This window comes from Bombyx mandarina, chromosome 13, assembly GCF_030267445.1.
Source record: "Bombyx mandarina strain Sakado chromosome 13, ASM3026744v2".
NCBI lineage: Eukaryota > Metazoa > Arthropoda > Insecta > Lepidoptera > Bombycidae > Bombyx > Bombyx mandarina.
This window is the reverse complement of record NC_143220.1, coordinates 9,947,200-9,972,558: the sequence shown is the minus strand read 5'-3', so window position 1 is coordinate 9,972,558 and position 25,359 is coordinate 9,947,200. Positions and strand designations below refer to the sequence as shown.

Here is a 25,359-nt window from a genome sequence, read left to right as displayed (position 1 = left end):
CTCATAAAACCAAGCGGGTCGTGTGCCCGTCTACCCATCTAAAGGAATAAAAGGAAAAACAAGGAAAACATGAATCAAGAGCGTTCCATGAAAGTTAAGATTGTGGGCAGCTGCGGCGCAGTTTCGGCGTCCCATGGGGGTAGAGAGGCAAGGAGATTTGCGCTCCACGGAAGTCATCACCTTACACATCTTTTTTTTATAGAATGTATTTCTCGATTTATGAACTTATGTTTTGCACAAAATGAACAAACAATGTCTTGCGGTCTGGACGTTTTTTTTTTATTGCTTACATGGGTGGACGAGCTTACAGCCTACCTGGTGTTAAGTGGTTACTGGAGCCCATAGGCATCTACAACGTAAATGCGCCACCCATCTTGAGATATAAGTTCTAAGGTCTCAAGTATAGTTAGAAAGGCTACCCCATCTTTCAAACCAAAACGCATTACTGCTTCACGGCAGAAATAGGCAGGGTGGCGGTACCCACCCGCGCGGACTCACTAGAGGTCCTACCACCAGTTAGACTTAGCTCACAGATGACTAAATAAAAAACTTAGGTGTTCATTTTCACTACGAGTGGATCCTGAGGAGTCTATGAATTACATACCTGGCAATCGATGCGAATTTCCTTATAGGTGTCGGTCCATTCTGAAAGACGATTTCGCATGTGTCAGCATAACCTAATGCCGGTTTTTTTACTTCCACACAAAGCTGCTGTGATGTTTTTACCTAAAAAATATTAGAATGTTTACTTACTATCTATAGACACTACTAGACACTACTAGACTACATACTACTAGACAATCAGATAAGATGCTTATTTTATAACTAACATCCCGACAATATTACTGCTAGGGCGTCAGATATAATTACTCCGTTAAAAGGCTACTCACAAAGACACGTAAAACTGAAATGAGATCTTACTTATCCTACTGCGAGCCTACCAAATACCCATCTTAAAAGAACCGTTCTAAAATTTACACGTTCAACAATTTGCAAATTCCGATCTAAAATTAAACGAAGCTGAATTAAGCTGAATAGGTCATTCACCGTTAATGTTTACATTTTTTTACCGAAACACGATGTTGTTAAATCTACGAACACAATTAAATACTTGCAAGCGTCATTAGAAAGCGAATGCCCAAGGTTGTATAATAAAATACTTTAAAGTGTTCTCACTATTCTATGGCAAGAGATGCGAAGATTTTTTTTAAATTTTTTTTTAGGTTTGTAGGATTACTGGTCGCCCGGAGGCCTTTCCAGTTTCTCCAGGATAGGTGGGCGAGTAAAGGCTCAGCCACGAGGGGTGGGATTTGCTAACAATTGCCCGAGCGCCTCCGAAGGAGACCTAACAACTCAAGAGCAGCTGCTTCGCTAATGAATCTACTGCCGGATGGAAATAGTGACTCGCTGAGAATATCCGGCAAGAAACTCAGCGAGCTGATGCATGGGTTAGTTTGCACGTCGAGCTCTTTGTCGGGTTTAACGAGTATGGTTACCGGGGTCCTTAAGCCTGCCTTTAGTGTTAGAGCTGAAGGCGTCTAAAGCAAAGGTTATTGGATCTGAGGGATCCGTAAGGACGTGTCTAGGGCGTCGACGGTGACTGGCTCCTGCGTGATCAGGATTCGGGGAGAGATTTTTTCTACAAGTTGTGTGATTGAGTAAGAATGTCCAGTGGCCAAATAGAGATTGAACCTTGAACTGAGTGCCGCCTTCATTAAAGAACCACGAGTTTACATATAAATCACGGCCTTCTGGTGTAGTGGTAAGTGACATGGTCACTACACAAGGGGGTCGCGGGTTCGAATCCCGCCAAGGGAAGATATTTGTATGGTAAATATAAAATGTCTTTTCCAGGGTTATGGATGTATATTAAATATATGTATGTGTATAATAAAAAATCTTACATTTATTTCCGTTACCTGGTACCTGTAACACAAGTTCTTTACGAACTTATCACGGGACCAGTTAACGTGGCGTGTTTGTTAGTAAATATTTATTATTTATTATTATTATTTAAATCTATTGTTATAGGTACATATTATAATAAAATTTTATTATAATAGACCATTAAAGGTGGGACTGCATTGTTGATGAAAGTTTTACATGTAATTAGACATCGGTCTGGTGTGGCCTTCTAGACAACAATAGCATCTTATATTTTGGAGAAAGATAATGTTGATCATGAGCACCTTTTTAAAACAAAACAACGGACGTAGAAGTCATGATAATTACTTATGTCTATAGTAGATTGTAATTTGATAGGAAGATGGTACATTTTCGCGTTCTTTTCACTGTCATCAAGTGTCACCACCACAATTATATAATATAGGTGTTATATCACGTCAATGTCATAGACACATTTTCAAACTACACAATACATGCCTACATGATTTTTATGAGCAAACAATTTGTATGAATAGCTTCGCTTGTAGTGTAGCTCAATGCTTATTGAACATAATCATTACATCACTTCAAGGGCTGAGAAAATTGCCAAATTTCAACACAGTTACATAAGCTACAAAGTAACTTTTTGGTTTGTTTGTTCGTGATTGATAGTGAATGTAGTTTTACTGTGTCAAAGAATAACTTAAGAAAGTGTCATTCATGTTTTTGTTAGTTTGTTTACGTATTTATGGTTAGAGTGTCATACTGATGACTCTATCTAAATGTTAACCAGGAGACACAGGTATCCTATTGTGGATTCTTCGAGCTATTACTGTCGCTTTTCTACCATCCATGTCTATGTTAAAAGTGCTGTAATGATTTTTTGAAGACCAATCCGTCATCTCTTTTTGTCGTTGCATCGAATGTTTCCAACATACCTTTTATGCCACTTACTGTACGACTCTAGATTGAAATTCTCTCTACAGTGTTTCCAGAACGCTGTGATTTACCATTATCACTACATAGTAGAAAACAAAGTCGCTTTCTCTGTCCCTATATCTGACCCTATGTATGCTTAAATCTTTAAAACTACGCAACGGATTTTGATGCGGTTTTTTTAATAGATATATTACTTAAAAACTGTTAATATATATATAGGTATACTAGCGACCCGCCCTCGCTTCGCTTCGGAAACTGTAATTTATTATTGATTTCTCTACTATTTAATGGATGTTAATATTATACATATAAACCTTCTTCTTCAATCACTCTATCTATTAAAAAAATCGCATCAAAATCCGTTGCGTAGTTTCAAAGATTTAAGCATACATAGGGGATATAGGGACAGAGAAAGCGACTTTGTTTTATACTATGTAGTGATGTATATTCGAGGATGAGAAACGCAACTTACCAAGATATGTATAACGTGTCCGCAAATAAGTCCAATAAGCATAGTTCCGATGCAGCCTACGAGGAGACCAGCGTTTTTGAAGGCCAACGGCATAGCCAGTACACCAGAACCGAGGGATGCTTTCAGTAAATGGGCCAGGGCACCGAAACTCCTAAAATTAGTAGTAGTATTAAAATTAGTAGTAATTTACAAACAAATAACTAATAGTGTTCGCTCGTAGTATCTGACGACAATGTGTTGAGATTCATTTTCACGTTTAATTCGTTATTCTTCTTTCGAAGAAGAAAGTAAGAAAATAGTACTTTTTTCGTTTTGTGTTGAATTATTTCTATGTACATTTGCGTTTCGGCTTGAAGGGTGGAGCAGCCGTTGTAACTATACTGAGACCTTAGAACTTATATCTCAAGGTGGGTCGCGGCATAAGTTGTAGATGACCATGGGCTCTGGTAACCACTTAACACCAGGTAGGCTGTGAGCTCGTCCACCCATCAAAGCAATAAAAAAAAACAATGGTATGTTCGGTAAACAAAATTAAAAACAAACTCACGAGGTGTTTGACTCCATAGGTCGATGGTTTGCTGGCACGTATGGGCCCATGTCCTCTCGCGATCCATTGTAAGCCAGCTCAATTCTGAAAGCACAAAAGGACGAGAATAAAAACCTGTCAACATTGAAATTAGTTCTGCTATCGGAACAAAACTAACTTTATTTTCCATTAACATACTAACAATCGGCACGATTTTTAAATACAACCGAAATATCCCTACAGCCTTTGTCAACAATGATCACATCGCTGGAAGCAAATCACAAATTCACGATTGACTTCCACGCTGAAGGAATAAGATCGTGTAATAAAAATCAAACCCGCAAAATTATAATTTGCGTAATTACTGGTGGTAAGACCTATTGTGAGTCCGCACGGGTAGGTACCACCACCCTGCCTATCACAAAACATATTAAGTATTTTCATTTGATTTTCGATAATCGACAATCTCAACTATACCAATCTCGCGTTTTAATTCGAACACTATATCCGTAATCAAGAGGTCGCGTTTACTTAATTGTTATTGCCAACGACCTCCAAATACATAAAAATAATTTCAATTGAACTAAATTGTCGGACAGACATTAGATAGTAATATAAACCCGCCTTTAACTGCCGTAAAGGTGCCTAGTACATGCTGGTTCAAAGACCAAGACGGACATTATAAAATAATTCAGGGTTAAACCACTTGCACATGGTGGAGGTAGAAATGAGTCATATGTCGTCGTCTACTTGTCTACGATCGACTTATCCAACCGCGATAGAACAACGCAGAGCCGTTGTCGCCCAAAAGATGTCTTGTCAGGTCCCCTGGATTCACTCTCGGTGCTTTTAGGACCCTCAAGCACTGGTCGCCATCCTCGTCCAATTCGTCGATTCTATCGTCGAAGAGATCGACGAGGGAACTAATCCATAGGCAACCCACTGAGTTTTCTCAGTGGTTCGCGATTCCGAACCGATGGTAGAATCTGCGAAACACTGCTCTTGCCAGGGTAAGCGCTAGCAAATACACCTACTCATGTCCGGGCATAACTGGAATAGCTTCTTAGGCTATCAACAAATAAGAGGGCAAAAAAGGCTAGGCTGGTAAATTAAATTAAATATAATTAAATTCTTAATATTCTATAGCACTGCAGACAATCGAATCATGGATTAGATGACCTTAAGAAAACGCACTAATAAATATAATACGAGCATAAACTGATTTTGAAAGTCCCTGAGGGGTTTTCTAACGTTCGTGACGTGAAGCGTTTTATGCAATTCACAGTACCTACTCGACTGCGTTCGTTACATTAATGGAACACTCGTTGTTAAAGTCGAGGGATTACTTATATTGAAGTGATTTAACCGTAAAGATTTCAATCTTTCGCGCCATTTTGCTTTTTTAAGAAGTTAAAGTAATTGTAATTTTATTGCTTCGATATATCGTAGAGCTTACGTTCTACCCGATTTTAAATGGTCTACCAAAGTAGGTCTGAAAAGAGAGAAGGTTGAAGTATCAGTTTCAACTATACTTAAGAAATGAGGCCCGTGATAATATAAAAAAAATTGTAGGCTCTCTTTCGCAGAGCACATTCCCAATATTACATTTCTTATTCCAGCAGTATAAATAATAATTTATTGGATTCCACGGCCTTTTTGGCTTTAAATTCTTGGGGGCTGTTATCAGTTAAATTTTGAGTTCGTCTGCACGTCTATATTACTAAAACCAATAGCTGGTAACACAATATTTGAATCTTAGTCTATTAGTTTACTGATATCTGTATGTTATAAATACCTCCTTTAAGCTACAGTCAGATTGAGATGGTAAACCAGCATAGCACGCATCACTATCGTACATAGTATAAAACAAAGTCGCTTTCTCTGTCCCTATATCCCTATGTATGCTTAAATCTTTAAAGCTACGCAACGGATTTTGATGCGGTTTTTTTAATAGATAGAGTGATTGAAGAGGAAGGTTTATATGTATATTAACATCCATTAAATAGTGGAGAAATCAATAATAAATTACAGTTTTCGAAGTAAAGCGAGGGCGGGTCGCTAGTTCTCTATAAAATTAATCTCGACTTCAATTCTGGATACTTCTTCCTTAAAAATACTACAGAAGACTAATATGACGCTTCACAAATTAAATTATACCTTATAAATACCTGTACCACATGATTTAAGTTTGATAATTTCACGAATAAAAACTATTTCACTTTTATTCAGTTTTCACACCCTGTCCTACTGACGTCTAATGTATCAATGTAAAAATGTAAACATTTTAATCTGAATTCGTTGTGATGAGATGCCAAATGTAAAATGATCCTCGGGGGGCGAACTAAATGTATGGGTAATGAGTCCATCGGCAAATTGAACAATTGGTATCGAATTAACCTCAATAAATGCAGTATTGATGAAATGTTCGCGTTCCATTGCATCATTTTCGCACTAAGAGAATATAATAAGGTTTCTATTGACCAATGTGAACTTACATTTAGTTTACATTTAGTTTTACATTTAGTTTTTTTTTAGTGCTTAGATTGCTGGACGAGCTCACAGACCATCTGGTGTAAAGTGGTTACTGGTGCCCATAGACATCTACAACATAAATGCGCCACCCACCTTGAGATATAAGTTCTAAGGTCTCAGTATAGTTACAACGGCTGCCCCACCCTTTAAACCGAAACGCATTACTGCTTTACGGCAGAAATAGGCAGGGCGGTGGTACCTACCCGTGCGGACTCCCAAGAGGTCCTACCACCAGTAATTACGCAAATTATAATTTTGCGGGTTTGCGGGTTTTTTTTTATTGCACGATGTTATTCCTTCACCGTGGAAGTCAATCGTGAACATTTGTTGAGTACGTATTTCATTAGAAAAATTGGTACCCGCCAGCGAGATTCGAACACCAGTGCATCGCTCGATACGAATGCACCGGACGTCTTATCCTTTAGGCCACGACGACTTTTTTAAAGTTTTTAAAGATTTTATTAAAATGGTTTTAAACAGTAAACTGCGTACAAAAACGTTCCGTGTAAAATGGAAATAAAGACCATCGTAAAATAAGTAAAAGTGTTGAAAATTGTCAATTTAGTAGAAATATGTACACGTCGTTTGGGTTAGTTCGGGTTTCATGTACCCGCACTCAGCGAGAGTCGTGTTATGCGAGGGCGTTCACCTCGCATGCTGGATTGGAATATTACATTGCGCGCAGTACTAAAATATCAATTAGCTTTTGATGTCGATTTCTGATCTTACAGTCAGAACAGTGACTGAAGTATTTACGGCGTCATCGGTAAGATTTGCTTCCAGCGATGTGACCACATCAGGGATTTGATTTTGAAAATATATATCAATTATTTAACACAAATACGCATCTAGCACGCATTCACGAAAGTCTTCAACGGCAAATGAGCTATGCGGTGTAGCTAAATGAAATAAGCCAAAATTTATGAATTTCTTTTATTATTGATAGGTCTTTGTGGGCCTATACGTGTTAGTACCTCCTCTTGTAATTTTTGGCCGGAAAGTAATCGTGCATTTTTATTTTTAAATTATGGAAATGATATTAATAGTATACCAGCTTGTCGATAAAATACTTTCACGATGGGCGAATCATACGATCGTACAATAAATATCGAGCCCGAAAATTTTATCAAACTTCTTAATTACTCGTGATAGGACGTATTATAAGTCCGCACGAGTAGCTACAATCATCCCGCCTATGTCTGCTGCGAAGCAGAATCTATGCCCTTCCTTTATAGGTGAGAAGTTGCACTTTATGAATCCAAAATTTTTGTGTGTTCACTCTGAGAATTCAGTCTCAAAATTGCATATACACTACTACATCTATTGCATATTTTACAGAACAGATACATTGACAATTGTTAATTACACGTGTAGTTTTATTTGATATTTAAATTTTAAAACAAGAACAACATTCCTGTTGTTGTTTGTATGTTTTATTTATCGTATACTATATACTAATATCTTAAGCTAAGCGGTTGTCGTGAGCCTTTGTGTTTGGCCTTGAGATTTCACATTGAAGGCTCAATTTTGATATGAAATCGGCTGGTCCACCTTCGAAATGGAACGCATGGCTACTCATCTGCAGAAACAAATAGAATTTTATCAAACTACTAAACTTGTGCTCATAATTAGTAATTAGGCAAGTTAAATATTCTGCTTGTTTGATTTTTTGATAGACGATTCTATCTTCTTCTATTTAAAATGGTTAACCAAGAAAACCTCTATGGATGACTTCTAATATTAAGGAATGGAGGAACATAGTCGAAACAAAAGAGCTCCGTAAAGTTCACGACCCTCAACACTGAGGAACACGATACAAGGACGAGGGATTTGGCATAGTGACATCTCTGGTTCAACCCTGGTGTAGCAGTACAACTTTACCGCAACGGTGCTATTGACTTCTAAAATATTGCTCACAATTTTCCCATTACCCATTGTAGTTTACCATCCGATCACTCACTGCCAGGGCAGAGCTCATATCAGAACTAGTGCGCTGAAGCACATGTAAGATTCCAGAGAACACTTTCATCACATTCGGTTCTGTAACGAACTTATTCGTGATTTAAAAATACTCTTATAGACAGCAGGTAACTCCGTGGCTGTGCTTTTGAAACTACTAATGTCTAATGTCCATGAGCAACGACTCACAGTCAAGTAGGACACGTGACAATTTACCCATAAAGGGTGCTCAGTATAGTATCAGCGGTTCAATGCCTTTAAGAAGCCCTAGAGCACAAATATACTCAAATTTGATTAGAAATACTTCGATAAGGCTATTTGTCATGATAATCGCCTTATCGTTGCCGTAGCTGACTACTCCCCGAATCCTGATCACGCAGGAGCCAGTCACCGTCGGCGCCCTAGACACGTCCTTACGTATCCATTAGATTCAATAGCTGTTGCATTGGACGCCTTCAGGTCTAACACTAGGAGCAGGCTTAGAGACCTCGGTAAGCGTACTGGACGAACTCGGCAAAGAGTTCGACGTGCAACCTAACTTAAGCATCAGATCGCTGAGTTTCTCGTCGGATCTTCTCAGCGAGTCGCGATTACGATCTGGTAGTAGATTCATTCGCGAAACACCTGCTCTTAAGTTGTTAGGCGCTACGGCAGCTGTTAGCACCCACCCCTCCAGGCTAAGCCCGTGCTCACCCACCTGCCCTGGTGAAACTGGAAAGGCCTCCGGGCCACCAGTAATCCCTCAATCAAAATATATATATATTAGAAAATTAATAATTTAGGTTTTGTTCGATTTCTTATTATTTCATTCTCTGTATATTTGCGCGTCGCTTCTACGATTTATTTGGAACTTTGTACAGTAGTTATTGATGTTACGTGGAAAGTTTGTTATAGTACAATCAACGTACAATCAGTAAAGTTCGAGTCGTTTCGAGAAATGTGCTTTCCATATACTTAGAGTTAGACATACAGACTGAAATATGCTTCATAAAGTCGAATAGCGTAAATATTATTTTCGTGTAAATTTTTCCTCAACGTTCGAGTGACGGGTTAATTTAATACTCCAGAACAAACTTTGAGAACTTCTGAGTTTTCCTTTGTAATATAATTAAATATATTTTGATACGAAACTCACATTAATTATTCATTCGTGATTCAGGCTAAAACATTTCAACAACTTGTAGGATAGCAAGAAAATCTATTGTTTTCGTAAATAATTCATCCATCTCGATATGTGAGGTCGAAATCACAGTTCTATTGAACAATGACTACAAAACTTCCAATTAGCTTAGCTCGTTCGTTCGCGTTAAGAATAAATATACCATCAGAGCTTGTATGTTCTAAATCAGGGGTGAGCAACATTTTTATTAAATGGGCCAATTTAAATTCAATTTTTTTTTGTCTGGCCACACATAGATTAAATCTTATTAATAATTTACGAAATTTTATTTATAATAGATATTAGAATAAAAAATATAAAACTAAAAAAAAAGTAAAGATTTCACATACTAAATTTAATTCAAGATAAAACTAATTATGTGGTGTCGTGGGACACCAGGTAGGAACGAAGTTCCTTCGGCTAATGTAGAATCGACACAATTTGCAAAAAAAAAAATCGTGCTCAATTTTATGTTGGTTTTCTTGATTTTTCTCTTAAATTTTGCTGATTAGTTTTTATTTAAGTACAGGAAAGTATTCAGGAAATTCAGTATTTTAGGAAATAAAATAAATTACGTAAAATAAAAATAAAATCGTAATTCAAATTATCAATTAAAATAACAAAATATGTCTTTTTTTTGTTTGACAACATAAAATTACATAGAAATAGAAATCATTACAAAATAGAGAGAGAAGGGATGAGAGAACGAAAAGAAAGAGGGAGAAAGAGAAAGGTATTATACACTACTCGCTTGTGTATACGACTGTCGCGCCTGCGCACGTCTCATTTAACGGTTTTATTCCACGCACTTTTTTCCACGGATTTTTTCTTACGGTTTTACTATCACATTTTTTTCAGTTCGGTCGCACAGCAAAATCCCTATCCCCTCCAAGCCTGCCGTAAGGAACTTCGTTCCAATAAAAACAAACAATAAAAGAACAGAAAAACGAATAGAAACGAGAAAGTCCATAAAATAAATTCAATTTTAGAAATGCTTGGCGGGCCGCGTGTTGCTCATCCTTGCTCTAGATTACGAAAACTTGAAAATTTATTATCAATGCATATTATTATGTAGTTTATTATCTAGCTTACATAAATTCTTGGTATTGCGTGAACAACACCTAACATCGTATCTGGGGCAGAAGCATTCATTACAAGCTCTAACTAATTAGTGATGTAATTCATAAGGATAACATAAGATTCTCAAGCAAGGATTTAGATTAACATCAAAGGATTTCTAGACGATTAAGTATCTACGTATCTACATAATTGAAATCGTGTCGTGATTATGATAAGGGCCGCCAGTTGATAATCTATTTCTAGTTAGTGTTTGTGTTAACGATAAATGTAGATTATTGAGAGCCACATAGAATGCATATAAATGGGAACATATCACGCACGGTCATCTGACCCAAAATTTGGATTCCCTGTGTTATTGGTACCAGAAACTTATATACATACTTATATACGTCTAAATATATACACATGTATAGATAATAAACATCCAGAAAAAGAGCAAAGAAACCTATTTATCACACGAATGTTTTCTCGATGCGTAATAGTCAGGAGCACTAATTATAACTATTGCGACACCAAGTCAATCTTGATTGTAAATGCATTTTTTTTAATTTCCCAATCTGATATTTTAGTTATTACATTATTTCTCGGGGGTGTCGTGAAGGGCGTATGAGGGATTCATGAGGGAGTCAGTTGCGATTGGTTATACCATATATATTGGTTATATCACCGTACTGTGATTATCGAGTTGTATTTACTAGTGGAGGGCGTATTATAGGTTCACATGGGTAGGTACTACTATACTGGATATTTTTGCAGCAGTCAGGCGTTCCGGATTGAAGAGTGGTAAAGTCGTTATACAATACAGTTGAGATTTCGACCTCATGTCTCAAGGTGGGTGCGACCTTTTATATATATGTGTGTTTAAATGTATACCCGTATTTAGTTCCGATATTATTATTATTATTTTTTTTTATTGCTTAGATGGGTGGACGAGCTCACAGCCCACCTGTTGTTAAGTGGTTACTGGAGCCCATAGACATCTACAACGTAAATGCGCCACCCACCTTGAGATATAGTTGTAAGGTCTCAGTATAGTTACAACGGCTACCCCACCCTTCAAACCGAAACGCATTACTGCTTCACGGCAGAAATAGGCAGGGCGGTGGTACCTACCCGTGCGGACTCACAAGGGGTCCTACCACCAGTAATTACGCAAATTATAATTTTGCGGGTTTCAATTTTATTACACGATGTTTTTCCTTCACCGTGGAAGTCAATCGTGAACATTTGCCGAGTACATATTTCATTAGAAAAATTGGTACCCGCCTGAGATTCGAACACCGGCGCATCGCTCAACACGAATGCACCGGACGTCTTATCCCTTAGGCCACGACGACTTCAAGATAGTACAGGGAATCTTAGCTTTAGGGTTAGGTGACAGTCTGTAATGTATCCTATTGGTGTATATATTGGCTCCTCCATTTGACACCTGGTAATCCGTGAACGTTTTAACCTTTAACGCAATAATTATTTAATCAAACCCAACGGTATGTTTATTTAAAATTTTCAAACATACGTCATGTGTATATGTATACAATAATAGTTTTAATCCTGGTAGATTTCGATCAAGACGCCTACATCATCATCATCTTAGGCCTTACAGCCCAGGGTGGACCTTAGCTTGGTACGGTATGTCTCTCCAGACTGCTCTGTTCAGGGCTTTCTCCTTCCACTTCCTGATACCGATAACAATATAAACAAGAATCAAGATGCCTACGCTCCCTTCATAAATGAAAATAATTTCATTGGTTCCTTCGTGACGTCAACGACAGACACAGATCGAGGAGCATCATCGAAGGTATCCCTAGCTTCAGTAATGTGGAAGACGACGCGAGTAAGAGTAGCTACTGTAGGGACTGATGTACAAGATTCTTGTTTTTTTCCTAACTATAGGCTGGTAGCCTAAGATGCCTAAGCTCAACCTGAGAGGATTTGCCAGCCCTAGTAAACAGCAGTGCTTTGCAGAATCTACCACCGGAACGTGAGCCACTGAGAAGATTCGGCGAGAAACTCATTGGGCTGTGCCTATGCGGAGATTCTTGTAGAATAAGTACGCATATCGGGTACGTACTTCAGTACCTAACTAAAGTTATGTGAAGGCAGGTGCCCAAATTTTTGGAGTTTACTCCTTTAGAATCGATTTACATATATAGGCCCGGGGTATGAAAATTATGGGGACCAAAATCGTACTAGCATGTCACACGAAATGCGTTATGCGCATGTCACACGAAATGCGCGCCGGGCTGCTGCGCCGGCAGTCCGCCACAAAGCCTCGTACTGATCGCGCGTTTCTCTCATTTTGTATTTTCATATATTTGTTAGTCGTTTGTTTTGTGTCTCGTTAATTTGTTAATAATCTGTAGTGTATCGTGTTGTCGTAATATAGAACTATTTCTCGTATTGTTTCGTTTAATTTTTTATATCCAGTAAACTCCAGTCGTGCGTCGGAGCGGACACACACACTTTTTTTTCCTACCTAATCGCTAAGGCTCTAGAGGCTATTCCAGCTAAACATGCCCTTATGGGCCCCTATGACTTACGGTCGTTAATGGTGAACATCGATCGACATTAATGTCGCAAAGAACATGCCTGCGACCATTAAAAAATTGCTCTTAATAAAATTGCAAAGACGTAAATAGTGTGGGCGGAGGCTGGGATCCATATTATGAAAATTACATGTTTTCTATTGAATTGTTTTCTCAAGGGCCCAGCATAATACTCTGTAATTGACTATTGTATTTCATTGTGCCTTTATATTGTTACACGTGTTTGACGGCTTATACATATATAAAAAAAACAATAAATGAAATGAAAATTGTTTGTATTTTTTTTTATTGCTTTGATGAGTGGACAAGCTCACGGTCCGCGGTGATGTTGAGTGGTTACTGGAGCCCACATACATCTACAACGTAAATGCCACCACCCACCTTGAGATGTTACTTCTAAAGTCTCAAGTATAGTTACAACGGCTGCCCTACCTTTCAAACCGAAACGCTTTACTGCTTCACGGTAGAAATAGGCAAGGTGGTGGTACCTACCCATTGCGGACACACAAGAGGTCCTGCCACCAGTAAAACTGGCTCGGACCACACATTAAGCGACTTTTGATGTCTTGAATTATATTATTTTGACTTACTTCGAGCTGTAGTTATCGTCCATAACAAGTTGAATGGGAGGAGCTGATGGCTTCGTCTTCTCCATCTTCTATATGCAATAAGAGATTAAATGACTTTGAAGTTCCAAATATCTTGATATTTTCTTGAGGTTTGTTCTTCATTGGCACTTTACACTCTATAGTACCTGTAACAGATTGAACACAATTCAAATAATTAACGTGCTTTCGTTAAGATGATCGCAGGCGAGTCTTTCTCCAAGAATTTTCATGGTGACTGCCAACGGATTGCCATTGTATATTTCATTTCATTGTTTCCAATAATCGTTCCACACAGGTTTTAATAGCTATTATCTGAAACGACCTTGGCTGACTCATGACAAAAAAAACGTTACTAAATTAGAAACACGCTTTTAGTTTTTATTTAATATGTACTATGAATAAGTGCACCTAAAGTCATGCAATCACTTCAGAAGTGGCCTACTGTTTTTTTTTTATGAGTAAAGGGTTACTAGTAGTGTCATAAGAATCTATGTTTTGTTAAGTTCATTTTGGTATATGAATGGTTACATAATGAATAAACTTGTTTCAATTATTTTACATTAAACATGTGACAGAATTTATGACCTGACTAGGTATATATTTTGATTGAGGGATTACTGGTGGCCCGGAGGCCTTTTCAGTTTCACCAGGACAGGTGGGCGAGCAAAGGCTCAGCCAGGAGGGGTGGGATTTGCTAACAGCGGCCCGAGCGTCTGCGAAGGAGACCTAACAACTCCAGAGCAACTGCTTCGCGAATGAATCTACTACGAGTGAGAGAGTGATCTACTACGCTGAGAAGATCCGGTGAGAAACTCAGCGAACTGATGCATTAGTTAGGTTGCACTCTTTGTCGAGTTCAACGAGTATGGTTACTGGGGTCTCTAAGCCTGCTCCTAGCGTTAGAGCTGAAGACGAGTTGTTCCGGAGACCAGGTCTACACGTTTTAGTAAGTTTTACATCATACTGCAGATTACTACATCATGATTGACTCGTTGAAGCAGTAGAGCGCCCCTGATTGTTGCGGCGATGGTCGTGGGTTTGATTCTCACATTGGGTAAGCATTCATGTGATTAATAGCATTGTTTAGACTTTGTCTGGGTGTTTGTTATCTGTATATGTATATATAAGTAATTATATCAGTCTCTGATACCCATAACACAGGGAATCCTAATTTAGAGCAGAATGACCGTGCGTGATTTGTTCTCATTTATTTATTTTATTTATACTGTGTTGTAAGCATAGCATTTTCAAGGTGTGTGGCGCATTTACTTTGTAGATGTCTATGGGCTCCAGTAACCTCTTAACACCAGGTGGGCTGTGAGCTCATCCACACATCTAAGCAATTTTTTTTTTTTATTATATTTTAAGAAAAATCCTTGACCACACTATTTTCATAGTAATGCACAATAATAGTAGTGTTATTGTAAGCAAATAAGATGCAATTGCGAGACACGTGAGAATGTAAGTGGATGCTGCAGTAAACATTGTTATTTCGATATTGTATTTGATTTTTCAGTCTAAAATAATAATACAATTTCCGTTTTCATTATCTGTTTATTATTGTTTTAAGTATTTTGCAGATATTGGGTGTATTGCTTCTATATGGAAGGGACAACGGAAAAATACTATATTTGAGATTTCAAGGAATTTTCTGAAATTCTTGGAACATTTGGTCATCAAGAACCATAAAAACAACATCGATTGGTGTTGACGGGTGAATGATCTCGGCGTCAACCTGACGAGGATTCAATGGGCCATAGCCATTACATCCTCAATGCCACTTGAGACACCTACCTTCAAGCGAGGTCAAGGTTTAATCGAAATAGAAAAAGACGACCTACTTTTCACAAACGATATGTACGCTTTTGTTTCACAGCAGGTAATAATCAAACTTTCGATGCTAGCTAACAATACGACTAATCATCATCATCATCAACAGCCCACAGTCGTCCACTGCTGGACATAGACCTCTCCCAATCTATACCACTTAGCCCGGTCTGCGGCTCTCCTCATCCACTTCTTGCCGGCGACCGTGCGGAGGTCATCGCACCATCAAGCCAGGGGGCGTCCCTCGTGACGTCTTCCGCTGCGCGGTCTCCACTCGAGAACCCGTTTGCTCCAGCGTACGTCAGTCCTACGGCATATATGTATAATATATGCATATATATATATATACAGATATATATGTATATATATAACAATACGACTAATTTAACTTAATGGCTAGTAAAAATATAAGGTTTGCAACTATATTTTTACATAAACAGTTATTTATTAAAAACATATACTTAACTGGTAGTTTTACAAGTAGTCTATTTTTAGCTAACCCACTGGTTAATGTACAGAAGATATGTCTTAGAAAAAACATGTGTGTAAAGTTTCATTCCAGAGTCAGATGGTACTTGGCAAAGTTTTACTATAGCTTTTATAGGTTGCAATTTTAATTTCAATACACTTTGCTATTGTCATGTCTAGAAATATAAAGTGAAATCGTGTTTTAAGTGATATTGTTTGACCATAAAAGCTAGAGCTTCCACGATTTGTAGCGCTTTCCATTTTATTTAACTTTTTCTATTGTACAGATAATATAACTTCATAACATCGAGCCGTCAAGATCTCAACGGGCTACTCTAGTTTAAATATTATGTATAAAATTTTAAATAAAATTATAAATCGTGATTTAAAGAAAATATTACATACTTGCTAACCCGGTACACTTCGTAGTGTCTCAATCGATAAATAAAATACCTAAACTTTTGTATAAAATAAACTTAAAACAAACAAAAGGAATCCGTCCGACGTGTCCCCATACATCAAAGTTTATTTTTATTTAATTCCCAGCATTTTCACATTTATCTACCTTTTAAACCTTCTTTGGACTTCCACAAATAATTCAAGACCAAAATTAGCCAAATCGGTCCAACCGTTCTCGAGTTTTAGCAAGACTAATGAACAGCAATTCCTTTTTATAAATATAGATTATTATAATTATAACTGGGAACAAATCAAGCACGTTCGTGCGGCCCCAATTCAGGATTCCCTGTCTTATGGGTACTAAAGACTGATAAACTTACTGATATACGTTTAAATATACGTAAATACATATATAGATAAAAAAAATCCTACCTATTCTAGTAACCTCGAGGGGCTATTCTAGATTCACCAAACTAGTGGGTGAGCTCACGGGACTCAAACCGAGAGTGTTGCTAACACTGGCCCTAGCAAGAGCAGTGCTTCGCAGAATCTACCACCGGATCGGAAACGCGACCCACTGAGAGGATCCAGCGAGATCTCAGTGGGCTGTGTCTATGGGTTAATTTACTCGTCGAGCACTTCGTCGCAAGCGACGGGCTTGGGTAGAACTGTGACCAGTGCTTGACGTACCTAAAAGCACCGTTAATGGATCGGGAGGATCCGTTATGACCTGTTTAGGGCGACGTCGACTTTTTACGATTAGTTCCTCCGGATTGGGTATGTAGAGATAATGAACATCCAAACAAAGATCAAACAAATCTGTTCATCACACAATGTTTGTCCGATGTGGGAATCAAACCTACAACCCTTGGCGCAATAATCAGGGCCGCTAGCTACTGCACCATCAAGTCAGCCCGATCAGATATTAGTACCCAAATAAGTTTTTACAATTCGAAATATTTTAATTCGGTGTGTAACGAATAATTATTTGTTCTGTTGTATTTTAAACACCAATATTTAAAATCTATACTAATATTATAAAGAGGAAAGATTTGTTTGTTTGTTTGTTTCGAATAGGCTCCGAAACTACTGGACCGATTTGAAAAATTCTTTTTCCATTAGAAGCCGACATTGTCTCTGATGAACATAGGCTACTTTTTTTAATTTTTTTTAATTTATTTTTTTGGTTTCATGTGTTTTAATGTTTCCGAAGCGAAGCGAGGGCGGGTCGCTAGTCTCATAATAAAAGGGTTAGCTTTAAACAAAACAAAATAGAAATTACCTGTGTCTCATAATTAACAAACTTATTAAAATGCTAAAATCTTAAGTCAACAGACTACAATTACATTTTATCTCTATAGCTTCATTAAAGTGATTACCAAGATAAGCCGACAACAACGTTGTGCGCGTATTTATGAACACTTCTTGTGCAACCTCAATTCTTCCTTCTTCCATATTTTTCTTATATCATAGTCCATTATGTAATTTAAAATTATGATGATTCACAAAAAGCATTAAAAAAAAAGCAGTCATTTCGTTTTAATGTTCCTATACTGACGTTAAATCGACCTAGGTTTTTTTAAGAGAAGAAAGTCGGAGGCTTTTTTTTTATTTATTGCTTAGGTGGTTGGACGAGCTCACAGCCCACCTGGTGTTACGTGGTTACTGGAGCCCATAGATATCTACAACGTAAATACGCCACCCACCTTACCATTCAAACTCAAAGAAAGTCGAACTAGCTCAAAGCCAATTTTATATTCACATTCACCTCGGGTTCACAGAGTCTGCAGTCACAGTAACATTAATGATACCGCCTGATCACCCATGGGGTGACTGGAGGAATATTCAAATTTGGGAATTACGACTGTCTGACCCTCAAATCGGAAACCGTGCGTGTAGGTTCGCAAATGCATATTAATTAATAGCACATTGTCTAGTTCTAACATAATACATACTTTGTACATTGAGACGCAGACACGCAAGGCTTCACAGTTCCCTGAGCTCCAAGTAGAAAATCAAATATTATTAAAAATATTTAATAAAAATAATAATTCTGACAATTCACAAGACAGTACTCACCGAATACACGAAAACGCAATTGAGAAACAATGAAAATTTTCATAGAATACGTTCAACACTTATGCGTTTTCAAAGATGTATGGTTATCAGTTTATCAATGTATCGTGAACTGAACTGGCTCGTCAAACAAACGTAATTACCTTCAATTCGTTTAATGACTTCACATACGGCTTGTTTTAAATCGTAAATATACTAGCGTCCCGCCCCCGCTTCGCTTCGGAAACTGTAATTTATTATTGACTTCTCTACTATTTAATGGATGTTATTGTACATACTATAAACCTTCCTCTTTGATCACTCTATCTATTAAAAAAAACCGCATCAAAATCCGTTGCGTAGTTTTAAAGACTTAAGCATACATAGGGATAGGTAGGCAGCGGCTTGGCTCTGCCCCTGGCATTGCTGAAGTCCATGGGCGACGGTAATCACTCATCATCAGGTGGGCCGCATGCTCAACTGCCTACAAGGGCAATAAAAAAAAATATTGGGACAGAGAAAACGACTTTGTTTTATACTATGTAGTGATTTTATTTGTAATTAAAGTCTTGCCTTCATTAGCTGTTTTTCAATTGTGTAATGTTTTGACTTAATGATTATTCGTTGTCTGCTGTCGAGTATAACGAATAGAAATGCCTAAAGGATTAAATGTTTCAGGATAACGATAATCTGCCATGTCTTAAATATGTAAATACCAACATTGTCTCAAATGTTTGTTGTTAATTATCCGTATTCTACGAGAATTCGGGACACAAGTACCATATTTGGACCCAGGCGACGCGACGGGGCAATGCAAAGCCACCATCACCCGGTAATAGTTCGACGAAAGAACTAACCTATTGACACAGCTGTCCGAGTTTTTCGCCGGATCTTCTCAGTGGGTCGCGATTCCAATCCGGTGGTACACTGCTCTGGCTAGGACTTATGTTAGCAAACTCTCTAGAGCCCGTGAGCTCACCCATCCGTCCGAGCTTAGCTGGAATAGTCCCCTATGCTACCAGCGAATAGATAAAGAAAATTAATGTGTAATTGCGAAAAATACTAACACGAAAAATAATAATATACATACAGTTATAAACATACTGTTTTTGTAAATTAAACAGTAACACGTCTTGTTTTGATAATTAAAATTTCGAATTTGAAATTTAGTGAATTCATAACGCAGCTGGGAGACGCCTCCTCGTGCATTCGAATCCCGGGCGATAACCGAATTTAATTTGCGTTACATTGCGCGCTTCTCAAAAACATATATGGCATGGGGGTCGCGGGTTCGAATCCCGCCAAGGGAAGATATTTGTATGATAAATATAAATGTCTTTTCCAGGGTTATGGATGTATATTAAATATGTGTATGTGTATAATAAAAATCTTATATTTATTTCCGTTATCTGGTACCTGTAACACAAGTTCTTTACGAACTTATCATGGGACCAGTTGACGTGGCGTGACTGTTAGTAAATATTTATTTATTATTATTTATTTATATTTTCGATCCGGGATTTTTTTTCAGTTTTTAGGTTATTAATCACCAGTACTATTATAATATATAGTTTTATATTATATTATAGCTATATTTCTTCGGTTTTGCGAGCATCTCCAATACACACTGTATAATGTATGGATTTTAAACAGTATTAAATTGTATTTTTAGAATATAATCGACCTAGCCAACATCAATATTTATCAGAAAACATCTGCTTCAAACAACAAAATCTGAATTGCACTAACATATTAGTAATTTAAAGAAGCTTTACATGTACAAAAAAAACATTGGACCTACGTTCCATTATTTATCGAAACCCACTCTGCTCCTGAAATAAGAAGCTAAAATAACTTCTCCCGTGTGCTAATGTAAATGTATGATAATGTAAATTGAAGTTATGTATTGTTTTTATTCTATTCATTGTATTTATGTTTAAGTATCAAGTTTATTCAGTAGCCAAGTCTTAACTAAAATAAATACTCTAAAAAATAATTGTCAATCGGATTTTCTTGGCAGAAAAAAAAATATTTTGCTTCAGGAGCTGCTTCAAAGAGATTGCTATCGGCGATAAGACCATTCGTTTCATGTCTCTTTATGAAAATGATTTCATAAGGGGCTATATCGATACTTGTAAAATAAATTATGGAAAGGTTCGTATTCGTGACAGACATAATTTTTTTTATTTTTATTGCCCTTGTAGGCAGAGGAGCTTACGGCTCACCTGATGGTGCGTGGTTACCGTCGCCCATGGACTTTAGCAATGCCAAGGCCAGAACTAAGCCACTGCCTATGCTTAATATTCTCCACAAGCCTCGTTTGAAGAAGACAATTAATTATCAACGACGATATATTACGAGATTAGCAGGGTACGCACACTGTTTATTTATTAATTTTTTATTGCCCTTGTAGCCAGACGAGATGAGAACATTGTTTTTCGGACCGAAGACTAGGATTACCACGATTTGCGGCAAGGGGGCCGGACACACCTCTCAAAGGAAGGCAAGCCCCTTTTAAGTTTCTTGCGCACCTCCATCATCTAATCATTGCATCATACATCATCATCTTCATGTTACAAGGGCGGGATGATAAGTAACTAGCCTAATAATAAAACGCTTAACTTTCCGTGATAAAATTAATTATATTTTTCGACATATTGGCTAAAAGCTAGTTACTTATCATCCCGCCCTCGTAACATCATCATTCCATTATAAAATAATAATAAAAAACTAACTCGTAAATTTATCACCCGTGCCGTGAAGGCAGGGAGAACAATCCTAGGTAGAGGGGCTTGCCAGGCTGAGTAAGCCTCTCCGTAGACTTAGGGGTTATTTATTCAGCACTCTCATGTGGTTTACTATGAACTAAATTACGAACAAAATTTCTGTCAACAGCGTTAATCCACTATTGAAAATATAAAGGTAATGGAGTCGAAAATTTTTTTTTTTGTATATCCTAGATTTATCTAAAAAGGTGGTTAGAAGGATAATAAATAATAGAATAATAATAAAGAACAATAAGCTTATTTTCAATCCTATTAGTATTTGATAGCATAGCTCTAAATAATTAGATAGCGCAGTGGATTTTTCCAACCGATAGAATTTTTACTTACAGTTTGACCTTTGCGACCCGTTACAAGAACCAGGTTTTGTTGTGGCATCATCTTTTATGCTCGACCACTTTATTTTTGGTTTTTAATACCTACAGTGATCAAAATCATTTTTTGTTTTTTTTGAGAAATCGAATGACTCGTACTGTTTGTTTGGTGGATATTTTCCTTGATATCGTTTGCTCATTAAAGTTTTAGTGGTCGAAAATGATGTCATTGCTCTTTAAAGGAATAACAAATAAATTTTGATTTTGTAAATCAAAGTGAAACCACGAAACCACATATCGCCATGATTAATGGTGGTAGGACCTCTTGTGAGTCCGCACGGGTAGGTACCACCACCCTGCCTATTTCTGCTGTGAAGCAGTAATGCGTTTCGGTTTGAAGGGCGGGGCATTCGTTGTAACTATACTGATACCTTAGGACTTATATCTCAAGGTGGGTGGCGCATTTACATTGTAGATGTCTATGGGCAGGTGAGCTGTGAGATTGTCCAACCATCTAAGCAATAAAAAAAAATATAGAAAAAGTGATGAGATGAGATTTCAAACGTGTCGTCGTGTCGATACGTTTATGCAAATATTGAACAACATAGTCTGTGCACGATAATAAAACTCAATGCGCGCCAATGATGATAATCATATATCATTCTTATCATCTTGCTTAGAAGAATAATCATTATTCTAAAATTATCGAGCCTTATATTTCTAGACGGACTACCTAAAGATCTCGTCATCAGCTACATTTGTCTCCAAGCGAATGCTGTTTCTGTTTTGGAACACGACATAAATTTCCAAGTGTGTTGAAATAATGCGATATGGAAAACTGGACCGAAATAATCCGTCACACCAAACATTGGGCCAAATAGGACAAAACTTGTGGAAAACTAATTTGTAGATGGGGGATTTCTAATAATAATAAAAACTGGCAATTCTTCGGAACGTACTTTTTCTGAAGTGGGTTTTACAGGTAAACACAGGAACTATTTATTTTGCACTTGTTTTATTTATTTAAAATTAGTTTCCTCGACAAATCGTATAGGTACTAATGAACGTAGAGTACGTGCGGGTAGGTACCACCGCCCTGCCTATTTCTGCCGTGAAGCAAGTAATGCGTTTCGGTTTGAAGGATGGGGCAGCCGTTGTAACTATACTTGAGACTTTAGAACTTATATCTCAAGTTGGGTGGTGCACTTACGTTGTAGATGTCTATGGGCTCCAGTAACCACTTAGCACCAGGTGGGCTGTGAGCTCGTCCACCCAACTACGCAATAAAAAAATATATTGGATTCTATTTTGACAGGTAAATTTTTTGGTTTAGCTTAGAAAATAGATGTTCATATCCTTTAAGAAAAAAAAAAATATTTGAGCTTTTGTCTCACTTCAAAAAAACATAATGCAAGCGGCATTATCGACAGCGGTTCCAGAAAATATTATATTCTTGGCTTCACGTGTCGCTTGAAAAGTCCGAAACAAAGGTCTTTGTTGCTGCCTATATTTTTGTACATTATATTTCTTATAGAATATCCAAGGAATTGTATAAAATGATTCCTTCATCTCCCTTTTATCGTCGCATCAACCGACATAAAAACAAACCATTCTTGAAACCGCTGTGTTCTATAACCTTCTTCCGGTGATCATTTTAGTCACATTGCATCCTCTACGCAGAGCAGTCACGTATCCTTCATTAAGTAAGGCTAACAATTAGTACTTAACAATGGGCGATCAAGTTATAGTTCGCATTACTAAGCTGTCGATAATTACCTAAGATTATATGTTTAAACTGTTAGTGACAAGATTTGTTGATGTTCGTTTTGCGACTATTTCAAATAACACAAATAGGGAATCATCTAGTAGTAGAAACATCTTTAATGGCTACAGTTCCGATACAATTCGAGGACCACAAAAATTGCAATGTTTGCTTGTAACTCAATTCTAGACTGAGATAGTAGACGTCCCTCTAATGGCTATATTACTCAAAATATAAATACATTTCAAAGAGATATAGATTTTACAGACCTCTTTAAAATTTTATTAAATTTATAAAATTACGAAATGATTAAATGATAAATATATAATTATATTTTTCCTTCATTGTAAAGGAAGAATTAACGGCCGTTTCATTCATTAAATCACAAATTGATCAATAACAGAATTTAGACTTTATGCGTATAGAAAAAAGACAAGAAATAGAAAGATAAGTAAACGGAACAACCGGATTTAATTTAGTAATTGTAATTTATTCATTGCAGCCAAAATAATTCGTTGAGTGGGTTACAGACCATGTCAAAATGAATACATATAAATTAATGCCATCATCAATAACTAATTGTTTCGGAAATTCGCGAACATTCTTCTAGAGTCTTCTAGAGTTAATCGTCATGGCGTAAAGGATAAAACGCCCGGTGAACTCGTATGGAGCAAGCGACTATGCCGGTGTTCAAATCCCATTAGCAAGTACCAATTTTTCGAATGAAATAAGTACCTGACACATAATAACGAAATACTTCTACCATGCAGGGTTAACGTCGTTTATTAATTACTTGTGGTAGAACGTATTTTAAGCCCGCCAACGTGGATACCGTTTCTTGATACTGCGAAGCAGCCATATAATCAAGTATTTAACGTCATATCTCCGTGATCGTGGTGGCATTCATTTTGTGATCTAAGAAAAAATGTGGAACGCTTCACGATTTTGCGTGTCATCCTTGCGCAGGGGCCATGCTAATCTTCTCTGTATCGTTCCAATTTTGTCAATGTCTATACAATAAAGACTACAACGGGAATGCCACCGCTAAAAAGACTATTATACTGATTCAATTTTGAGGGCAGGATAGTGGGGAGATTTGCGTTTTGAGCGCAATGCATGGCCTTGCCCGCAGCGTGTCTGGGATGAGCCTCGGATGCGGGTTGTTCAGTGACCGGGGGTTTTAGTCGGTTTAATTCCAACACGAACCGCGTATCGGGAAGTAAGACGTGGTAATGGAAATCACACGATTTCCTCTTGACCCAATTCCAATCTAATTCCGAGACGATAAATAAAAAAAAACTACAAAGTCCTAGAAACTGAAAGTTGGAATTGAAAAAGGTCCCGTTACTTCGATTTCCAAAACTGCCGTGCAAACGTTCTCGTACACGTTTGGGGATGCTAGCCACGCAACTACATGTCATAAAATGCTGATATGGGCTTAAGGAACTACCTGTTTTATTACCAGTCATTTAATTGCGGGCTTTGAGCCACAAAGTCCAGGGACGGTATGAGTTCGATCAGACAGGCCTGTAAAGTTAACGCAGGGCCCAGTCACAAACCTATGGCCCGTGAATTCCATGAACAAAAGGCACATTTGAGATCACTATTTGCTTATCGCATGTAAGCCGGATATTGACATACTTAACCAGCTTGTTTTTTGATTGTTTAATTATAAATGCAAATATGGAAGTAAATTATTATTTTGAGGTTACCAGAATCAGGATGTCGTTTGATAAAAAAATTATATGTAATTAAATTTCCTAATTAGATAATGTTTGACTACATAACTAAATTATTTGGGGGATTAGTAACGTAAGTGTTCTGATTCTGATTCCGGTTTGTATACCAGGCGGTCTATTTTGTTTTGTCATGTATCTCTAGAGACTCAAGGTATCACTTTTTTTTCCTAACTATGCTGATAACCTTGAGAGGGTATTTTAGCTTCGCCTTGATGTGTAGGTGAGCTCACAAAGCTCAAATCAGGAGTGTTGCTAACACTGGTCCTAGCAAGAGCAGTGCTTCGCAGAATTTACAACCGGATCGGAA

At 37.5% G+C, this 25,359-nt stretch overlaps 1 protein-coding gene and 1 non-coding gene across 5 annotated transcripts in view; both read right to left on the bottom strand.

Annotated features, from left to right (window-relative positions):
- LOC114244085 (proton-coupled amino acid transporter-like protein pathetic) overlaps positions 1-25,359 on the bottom strand; it is a 49,843-nt gene that overhangs the window by 9,622 nt on the left and 14,862 nt on the right. The window contains exons 1-5 of one of the 4 annotated variants that reach the window (XM_089732452.1): positions 18,479-18,583; positions 13,688-13,851; positions 3,843-3,926; positions 3,296-3,446; positions 605-726 (exon numbers count right to left, since the gene is read on the bottom strand). In XM_089732452.1, coding sequence (XP_089588578.1) covers positions 605-726; positions 3,296-3,446; positions 3,843-3,926; positions 13,688-13,752 — 422 coding nt within the window. In that variant the 5' untranslated portion in view covers positions 13,753-13,851; positions 18,479-18,583. Of the gene's footprint in view, positions 1-604; positions 727-3,295; positions 3,447-3,842; positions 3,927-5,978; positions 6,141-13,687; positions 13,852-18,478; positions 18,584-25,359 lie in introns of those variants that run through there. The other 3 variants (XM_089732451.1, XM_089732453.1, XM_089732454.1) reach the window with 3 other exon arrangements.
- Positions 24,235-24,337, bottom strand: LOC149501634 (U6 spliceosomal RNA). Its single transcript, XR_016324143.1, has one exon. It is a non-coding gene; the product is annotated as a U6 spliceosomal RNA (small nuclear RNA).